Consider the following 10,269-nt stretch of genomic DNA (forward strand, 5'->3'; position numbering starts at 1 on the left):
TAAATTTGGGATGGGTCAAGTCAATGTAGACATTTATGTTCGTTATACCTTATACAAGTACTTGTATATTTTATATATGGTATGTTAGCAACTTATATGTTATTCATTAGTTAATTAGAGTCCATTTTAGATTTAGTTTGGAAACTTTCAACTTAGCCTTAAATGCTTAGCGATAACCTTTATGATGACAAAACATGAAAAAAATAGATAAAGATAAAATTTATGGAATTTAAACTTAACTATATAAAAATGATCTTCAATTAAATTAGCCAATTATTTAATGACGGAGAAACTAGTAAGATTTTGGTTTTGAACCAATAATTAATATCATTTAAAAATTATGCAATAAGACATATTTTTAACTAACTTATCAAATAGGCGACAAACTTTTGCCAAGGAAGTTAAACCAACCATCATGCCAAAGATGATCACCTCTCCATCAATATAAGATAATTTAATTTATTTTTTTAAATGACACATATTTTGCATTTCGAATACACAAATTTTGATAGTTTTAGAAATACATACATTTTGTCCCTTTTTCCCTACAATACGTTTATATGACATTAAATCAATACCAAAAATGTTTAATTAAAATTGACTTGATCCAAATCAAATGAACTCATAATTAACAAGACATGTATACGAGTAGTTACATTAATCAATTAAATTATTCATAATTGGCCAATCAATAACATACTTTGAAATTTGAATGTAACCAAACTATAACTCGTTATGTATTTTGATCTAGAATTTGATACTTAATACTTTAATAGGCAGGTGTTAGCCGTAGTCATGTTAGTCTAAGTCTAAATGTCTAGCTAATACAAACATCTATACGTAAATATATCTTAGATTGATTAATTGACAGTAAAAGAAAATTTAGAAGCCAATATAAAGACTGAAAATTTGAAGTCAAGGAAGACTGGAACTAATTTAATTGCAGGTCATACATTAGTTTCCTTACATTTAGAATTGATCCAAACATAATTTTTGGTCAAAACACATGGTCATATAAACTACTGTACTATCTTGAACACAATATTCCCATCAATAATTGGAACTAAAATTTAATAAGATGACGTCAAATATTATTTAAAGTTTTGGGTTGATGCCTTAAAAAACTGAAATTGAAATCATACTATGATACTAATATCATTTGTTCATACTAATACTATGATACTATGATACTGAAACTGAAATTGAATCATATTAATAGCATTGTGATTTGTGACTCCCTCTACACCACATAAAATGAGCATTACACAACACGAGATGTATTTTTTCTTTAAGCCTTGCTTTTTATTTTTTATACTGTCATTCGTTTGACACTTGTAAATTGTAATTGACACAATATTTTAAAGAGGGAAGTGCTACAATTTTAGTGAAACAAGTGACTATATACTTTGTATGTGACAGTCAAAGTGGGACATTTAGTTTGAAACAGAGAGGGTAAAAACATCTTCAAACAGTACTACATGCTAGTTGTACAGAGTACAATTTTAGTGAAACAGGTGAATATTCGTGTTTCGTGTTTATCTTAGGTGCCGTGGAAGCCATATTATACTCCGTATTTCACAACAGTTTAACTGATGTCACTCTAACCTCCGGCCCCAACCAAAAAAAAAAGCCCAATTATTAAAGTACAAATACAAAAAAGAAAAACTTGTGATGCAGGAATCAGGACTTTTGGCAAAGTCAATTTATCTTTCAAAGAGATGATGAAATTACCATGACAAACACACTGAAACGACCCCAATTTGCCTTTAACAATTCTTTATTTCAAGGATGTGTTTACTGATTAAGTGATTAGTATAGGATGGAAAATTTCTTTTCTATGATTTTTCTTTGTTTGGATTAATATAATGAATACCTCATTTTCCTCCCCATTTCCTAATTTGCTTTGCTTATACAACGAAAATTAAAGGTCTTATACAAAGCAAAATGAAGGTGACATCCATTGAATAATAATCTTCATAATAAAGGGTGTTAATGAGCCTATTTAACGTGTGAACTATTCAAACTCCTCAACTTAAAATTTTCATGAGCTAAGCACTATCAAGCTCGACTCGAGAATCTCGAGAACTTGCTCAATATATATATATAGCTAGAGAAAACCGGAGCTTGGGCAGGAAGATTGATAAACAGAAAACTTTTTACTAGACTAGATTTATTCGTCATATACTCGTATTATATATCATCTAGATTATGTTAATATGGAGTAGTAAAAATTTAAACAATATTGGCTCATAAACATTAAATAACAAATATAGTTATGACATACAGTTATATATACACTTAAGAGGATCTCATTATTCACACAAATTTATTCCCTCAAACACATAATATCGAGGCTCGAAAAAACAAGAGAGTTCAGGCAAAAAAGGTTCAGATAATGAAAATTAAGATGTTGGGAAACTAGAATAGAAGTGGATGCAAATTTGCGAAATAAAAATAGGAAAACGTGCATATCGTTTTGTGGTCCTGTGGAAAATTGAAAACACATAAATGCATACAAGTACGGAGTAGACGAAGGACTGTTACTAAAGATGATGAATTAGAATTCAGAAACATGCTTTTCTAGTTTAGTCTAGATTAAAAAGACAGGATTTTGCTGGGTCAAACAAAAGAAAAGAAAGAGCAGATTTTCACATTGATGAGAAATGATAAGTATTAAGACCAGCATATTTAATACGGAGCACTTGCTAGTAGTGACTACTGACTAGTGATCCATCAAATCGCGAGTAAAATAACTGTTAACAAGCTTTAATTTGTTGTGTCTGAAAGGAATTGCTTCCTATTCAATCATCCCTTTTTTCCCAAGCATTTACTCATGATTCTAAAAAATCTACTTTTTGGCGGAATTTCTTTCATGAGTATAATAGTACAATACAATAAACATTTCGTTACACAAAGGCAATCACATGGACTTTAGCATCCACACTTTAAGCTCAAATGGATGAAAATAAAAACCTGTTAAGCATTTTATTGATAATTTATTCAATTATGTACAAGGATCGGTTACATACAAAGTACATTAATCTAGGAAACATGAAGAAGCCATTTTAGGCGAGGAAGAAACGTCATGCAAATTGATTTCAGCTTGACAAAACAGGGGAGTTATTGTAGCTTGAAAGTTAAAGCCATTCGGAAGATGACCATCTAGGCTCCGAACTTTCTTTCATCAAGAACATAGGTTCTCCTGTAAAAAAATATGACATGACAATGGCTTGTAAATTCTACTGCAGAGTAAAACGGTAGAAGAAAGACCATCAATGTACTCATAATTCACTATCAAGAGTTCAAGACTATCACATTCCAAAGTACCAAAAAGCTTTATCTATAGCCACTGTAGGCCCCTAATGTTTGTCTAACACCAATACTTTGACAAAATAGAGTGTCGATACACAGAACACAGATAGAGGCCACAACAATTACAAGCTAGGAAGCCTAGCATCTTAGGTGCGGCTTGAAATCTCATTTCAGGAAATTCGGGGCGGGAGGAAGGGGAATCCATGCTTCACTATGAAGACCTGTCCATTAATGTTGAAACTGGTTCTGGTCATTCATATAATTATATCTCAAATAAATGGTCACCAAATCAAAAGAATCATAGGAAGTACAAAATTCACCTTTAATATGGTAAATGGCCATATCTTATCTTAATCCTTTTACCCTATGAAGAGAAGAGAGGAAGGGGCTTCTAGAAAGATAAAAACAAAGTTTCTATCAAGCTTCTCAATTTCCATTAGTTCATACAAAATCTAGGTGGTGCCAATTTACCAAGTGCTCCAAGCAGTCACAAAAAAAACTACTCGAATTCAAGTAACATAGGTAAACCACACAGGCACACACCCTAGAAAGCCCTAGATTCATATTAAGCACCAGTTAGACAAAACAGTCCATAAAATCTTAAAAATAACAATTACAGTATTGCTCATAAGTTGACAGAAAATATATAACAGATAAAAAAACATAATAAAAAATGAATTAATAACTACATAGTTTTGAGAAGAGGGAGAAAAGCTCTGAAAAATTACCCTGTTGCAACCACAATTTTCATAACACTTGCTCATCCTCTTAGCACCCTAAATCCACTCAAGTTTCATCCATCCCTCACAACTAAATTCATCTTACCCACATCAAACTTATGGCTCAAGTAGGCACAACCGCACAAACAGCACTCAACGCTCAATTTTAACCACTTTAGTAGTTAAATTGCCATGCCAATTATTGAAGGCAGTTGTAATTAAAGGGTTTTGTTCCTTTCCTGGATGTTTGCTTCCAGGAAAGGAAAAGAAGGAAGAGAAAGGGAGGGGGGCAAACATCTCTTCTTTGGGTAAGGATTGGGGGAAGGAAGGGAAAGGAGAGGAGGGATCCATTTTCCCTCTCTTTAATAAGCATAATCTCTCCAAAATTGGAGAGATTTGAAGGGAAAATGGAGCTCACCTCCCCCTCCCTTTCTTCTCTCTTCCCTTCCTCTTCTATCCCTCCCCTTCCTTTCCTTCCTTGTTTCCTATCCAAACAAAGCGTAATAGTCTTATGCTGTTTTCCAAACAGCAAGTTTCTAGTATTTGTTCTGCCTTTGAATCTTATTGACAAAAATCTTTTCTGTGATTGTAAACCTAAATTTTGCAGCTTGTGCAACTAAAGTTTAAAATTAGTTAAAAGCTACAAAACTGAGTTCTTTTGTCCTGGAATTTGCACAAAATACTATTAGAGGTCAATATATGTCAACGCCTGTGACGGGCTCTATACAAATTAAAGAACTCTAGCCGAAATACTGGGAGGTGTTGCAAGAATCTCAAAAGATGAAGTTCCTAAGTAGTTCATCTACATAAGGAAAACAAAGTTATGAGGGAAACTTTATATTGGACTAATTGGAGCAAGATATGAAGGAAAAGGCCATTAAAAATTGAAGAAGATGTGCCCTATTGAAGGCTACTCTAAAATAGAGCTATACCTGACATGGCAAGGTCTGTCCTCAGATGTAGAGTTACCTTAAAAGGTAGATAAAGAAATTAGAGCTAATTGTCTTATTGATGGGTGGGTTGTTCCATCAGCACAAAAATAAATTCAATACCGATCAGGTGCAGAGTGATATGTCTACCGAGATAAAAGTTCCAAAAACCAAGGTTTTGCTCTCGGATCTGTTTAATCCATGAAAAAATAAAATTGACAGCCCATTATATCTAAAGGTACTCAGTAGAATGGAAAATATTGCATGATATTCTTAAGATGGGGCAAATTCAGCAAAAAAGGCTGTAGGGAAATAATTGTATGAAATAAGCTGACTTTTAATACTCCATACCTCATAGCTCTAAGTACTAGAAGGAAAACCTGAGTAAATCTAATACTCACTTAATTAACTAGGTTCAAAATATGTTCCTTATAAACTAGGGTCAATATAAATTTCTTTAATAACACATAGGGAGTATAAAAAACAGCGTTACTTGATTTCTAATCCCGGCAAACTAGAAAAGGCAAATTCATACATTTTGACCTAATTCACAAAACTAGGAGGCAAATTATGTTTCTGTACCCAATCAAATACTATCAAATTAAAAAACAGTGGTAAAACTCTGTAACATCTGATTGCTTTCACAAACAATACACAGGTCAAGATCGAAAGAGTGCACTCATTAGAAGCCTTGCTGAAGCTACGGAGTATAACAAATTCATGCTTGCACTCTAAAAACTAGCCTTTTATTATTTTAAGGAAATTATTAAAGAAAATTGCTCAACTAATTAAACAATGCCAATTGAATTTGGGCAGAGGAGGAAGAACAACAAAGGCACATAATCTGGCATAATGTCAGCCTATATTCGTTTATTATAGCTATCAAAGTCAGAACAACAACAATTGCGGCAGACAAAAAGAAAGAACTGATTCTGTAAAAAGAAATGCATAGTCTACCATCACAAAGAATTGCAGGGCATACAACAGCAGACAAATTATAAAAATTGCACATAAACCAATCAAATAGAAAAATATCGAATTCTATACTATATACGAAGTACTAGATTCACATAAGCAAATCACACATAATACCCTCAACTTCACCCTTTCCACTTGCATCATTGAAGAAGGATGATAAAAAACTTGTGAATTGCAAAATTTGGTTTCACATAACACATCATGGAGGGGATTTCAAAAGGAGCAATAGTAATTTAAACAGCATATAATGCACCAAGCGGTCCAAGCTACATAAGCAAAACAACTTTTCCTTTACAAAAATTAAACAAAACACGTACCTCCCAGGAAGACTAAGCAATCCAAGGCGGAGGAGGCCAAAACAGGTCCGAATAAGTGATGCTAGCATCCTCCAAATTATACACACCACCGCTATGAAACTTGAAGACATCATCTTTATCGAAATATGATGGTAACAATTGTCTGGGAAGGCAAAAATATATGCAATTCCCCTTATGACACAACAAATCAGAAGCAGATGCTGAAAATCCAGAATGCATACCCAAAAACAAAATATAGTTTCCCAAGTCTTTAACCTCAATCCACCGCATTTTTCCTATCCAACCTATAGACCTTGAACCACTTGGACCTAGAGGTGACATATCCATCGAAATTTTCCATATCATGATCATATTCCCATGGAGGAAGACCCATATATACATCTACCAACATTAACTCATCACCAACTTCTACTAAACGCTTCTTATCACCCCCGCCAAAAGATGTTGCCAATAGCGCGGTATTATCAATAGCATCACATCTAACCAAAACAATCCTCCCAGTATAATCAACAGCATAAAACTCCCCATTGAAGGCAATAATATCATCATAAGGTACGTCTATTTTATCAGAAATAATATGCCATATATTATTAACAGAATTATACAATGCTAATTTCCCAGAAACATGAATAGTCAATAGAAAAAAATGATCATGATTTATTCCTGGTATAATTGCAACCTTTTCTATAAGTAAATTCAGAAAATCACCCCTAAAGCAAATTTTATCGGTATAACGAAGGAAATACTCACAACCCAATTCACGAATTCGAATGTTGGAGAGATCCATGACTCTTGGGAAATCTTCAGGTAGAGGATCGATCTGGGTCCACGAAAGAGGGAAAAAAATGTGAAAAAAATTAAGGTTTTTTTCTTCGATTTTGATTACCCATGAATTGGGATTGTCATTGTGGGGTAATTCAGAAATGGGGGTTTCGCAAGGAGAGAGAACGAAGATTGAGCGTTTGGAGAGGGAAATGCCATGGGAAGGGAGAGAGAGGGGGGTTTGTGGGCCGTTGGATTTGAGGTTGGATGGTGATGAATGGCGCCACGTGGAGCAGACGGCGCGGAAACGGAGGGCGTCAATTGGGGAATCGAGGCGGGTTAAGATTTCATCGAGGAGTTCTCTGGGAAGATCAGACCAGTCCGCCATTGATGCTCTGTTTGGAGAATTGGAGGTGTGAGAACTGAGAAGAAGATATGCAAATGGAGGAAATGTTCAACAGTTAAAGTACGGAATATAAACATATCAAGGGGGGGAAATGATGTGCGTATAAATAAAAAAAAGTATCGATTCGTGTGCTACTATTTTTTGCCAAGATAAGCTGATAACGAGTTACTTGTATAAATTTTTTTCCAATTTTGAGCTCAATCTGGATTCTTAAGACATAAAATAACCCTTATAAAAACTTTAAATGTACAAAATAAAAATTTTAAATGGCTGTAATTGACAACTTTTCCAAATAAACAAAAAAAAAAAATTACTGTACATTTTGAGCAAAATCAATTTTAACCCCTGTAAAAAAAAAAATTTAAAAAAAGTAAAGGCTTGTTTAATTCACCTTATTTGTTGATCTGATCTAATCTGATTGTCTGATTTGATCAAACTTTGATTTTATATGTACGATAATCTATAAGAAAAAAAAATCTATCAAGTTGGGTCTTGTAACTCTTGTTAGATTCGTAATAATGTATACTTTATTAAATGTAATTTTCTTAATTTTTTTCCTTGCGAAATTAAAGATACTTAGCGGTAAAAAACTGCACATAAAACAATGATATGATCTAAACTTATTTTTTCTCGGGGAGGGATGGGCATTTATGCGGTGAATCAGAGAGGGGGAAATGGAAGGAGGGTGGCGCGTGGTGGTGGGGAATTTGGGGAGGGGTTGTTCGTGGGAAGGGGAGAGGGGTGAGGTGGGCTTCACTAGTAGGGGAGGGGGGAAATGCGCCGGCGGGATTCGTCGATCAGGGAGTGGGCCAGTTAGGGGCCGGCAGCCAGGTGGGGGTCAAGCGTTGGGGGACGGTGGCTGGGCTAGTGGATGTTTTTTTTTTAGTTTTTTTCATTAATTATTTTTTTTAGTTTTTTTTTTTAGTTTTAAATTTTGTTAATTATTTTAAATTTAATTGTTTTTTACCAGTCACGTTTTGACACGTGTTAGGTGACTTGTTATAACAAGTTTAATGGCCGGTTGGGACCATTAAAAGTAAAATCATATTAAAGTTTGGATTATTAAAAAATAATCGAAAGTTGGGATTACTCAAATCAATTTTTCGAATAATTTAATTAAATTTACCTTTGTTTTTGTAAAAGGTAAAATAAAGGATCCTACTGAATTGGCACCCAGCTCCGCAGGTTAACACTTGAAAAGTTGAGAGTATAGGGGATAGGTAAGAGAATCCCCCTACTCATGAGTAAATCTAGTTGGTAGGGCTCGAACTCCTAACCAGTCACAAGGTGAGTTCTCCACCAACTCCACCAAGCTTGATTCAAACTTTACACCTTTGGGTGATTACAAATTACGAAGTATATAATATCTACTTGTAACAATATATATTTTCACTCTATATCACGGGGTAGTTTTCTTTTGCCCTAATTTAATTAAATGACCTTGATTAACAAGATAGTAACAACTAGATGGCGATAACTAAAAATAATAATGTAAATGAAGGTATTATTTATGAGATATAAAATATTCAAATAATAAGAATAATAAGAAACGCAAGTAGTATTTAGCGGGTAATCACAATATCATGTCTGAGATATACAATTATTGTTTATCACATGACATTTTCGTAAATAAATCAATACTTGTAACTTTTTCCATAAAGCGGATCCCTCAGTGATGATTGGATAAAATTGATGATTTTTTTTTTACCAAAATGTCATCTAATAAACAAATTTTGTTTATCCTAGTCGACCCAGTGATAAACCTGGGCTTCCTTATATTTAATATGAGTAAGGTTTTGTTCACTTCACCTTATTTTTGCTGAACCGAAATTATTTTTATTGAATTGGAATTATTTTTGTCGAGCTTAAATTATTTTTATTGAACTAAAATTAAATTAACTGAACTGAAATTATTTTTATCGATTCTTTATTAGATTTCTTCTTTAAAAAGTTACTAATTTTTTATTGAACTGAAATTATTTTTTACAAAAGTCATTTTTTTTAAGATGAAGTGAAATGAGCACACCTAGGTTACTCATTTCGAGTAACAAATTATGTTACTCATTTTGAGTAACAAACTAGTGTGTACCCCGGGCGACGCCCCGAGTTGCTAGTTTGTGTACTTCTTGCTTTAATTTAACAATTATGTTCGGCTATTTGTATAGTTAGTGTCTGTAGTGGTTCGGGCGTTGCCTCGTATGTCACTTTTTTTTTCACATCATATGTATTTATATTCTAACCTTGTGAAAAATAAATGAATTATATTACCTCTAATTTACTTAATAAATGAAAGGAATATATAATATTATGTGACACTTGAAACATTAATAATGGTTGGCTGAGATGGTAATAGATAGTAAATGTATTACCATCTCAGCCAACTATTTATATTATGTATTGGAGGTAATGAGTTCGAATCTTGTTCAAAGCATATTTTATTTTGAACAATATTTGTATCCCTTACATAAATCTTGGTTTATATATAGTTACCCCAAATAAGATAGACAAACGCATAAAAAAGACTCACGCAACCCTAAGGAGTTGTGTGGGTTCCATCGTGCGAAAATAGAGAGCTCTCGTTCACCATCGGACGAGCTAGCTCTCGCTCGGACCCCAGCCGAGCTATCGCTCATGGTCAAGCGAGCTATCGCTCTCCCCATAATGCACCTTTGACCTTCGCGAGCTACCTAGCGAGCTCTCACTCGGCCTAGTCCAACCAACCTATCTTCGTGAGCTATAGCTCACTCGTTTAGGAGCTATAGCTCCAATTCCGTCGCAACTCCAATTGCTTCCAAAACTACTGAGCTATCTCACAAGTTATAGCTTGCTACTCCTAAACCCAATTC

At 33.9% G+C, this 10,269-nt stretch overlaps 1 protein-coding gene across 1 annotated transcript; it reads right to left on the minus strand.

Moving 5' to 3' along the window:
• Positions 1 to 2,958: 2,958 nt before the first annotated feature.
• Positions 2,959 to 7,850, minus strand: LOC110718481 (F-box protein SKIP23-like). Its single transcript, XM_021897308.1, has 2 exons — positions 6,256 to 7,850; positions 2,959 to 3,202 (listed from the first exon to the last, which is right to left on the minus strand). The coding sequence occupies exon 1, from the start codon at positions 7,403 to 7,405 to the stop codon at positions 6,512 to 6,514; it is 894 nt and encodes a 297-aa protein (XP_021753000.1). The 5' UTR covers positions 7,406 to 7,850; the 3' UTR covers positions 2,959 to 3,202; positions 6,256 to 6,511.
• Positions 7,851 to 10,269: the final 2,419 nt, after the last annotated feature.

Source organism: Chenopodium quinoa, unplaced genomic scaffold (genome assembly GCF_001683475.1).
Source record: "Chenopodium quinoa cultivar QQ74 unplaced genomic scaffold, ASM168347v1, whole genome shotgun sequence".
NCBI lineage: Eukaryota > Viridiplantae > Streptophyta > Magnoliopsida > Caryophyllales > Amaranthaceae > Chenopodium > Chenopodium quinoa.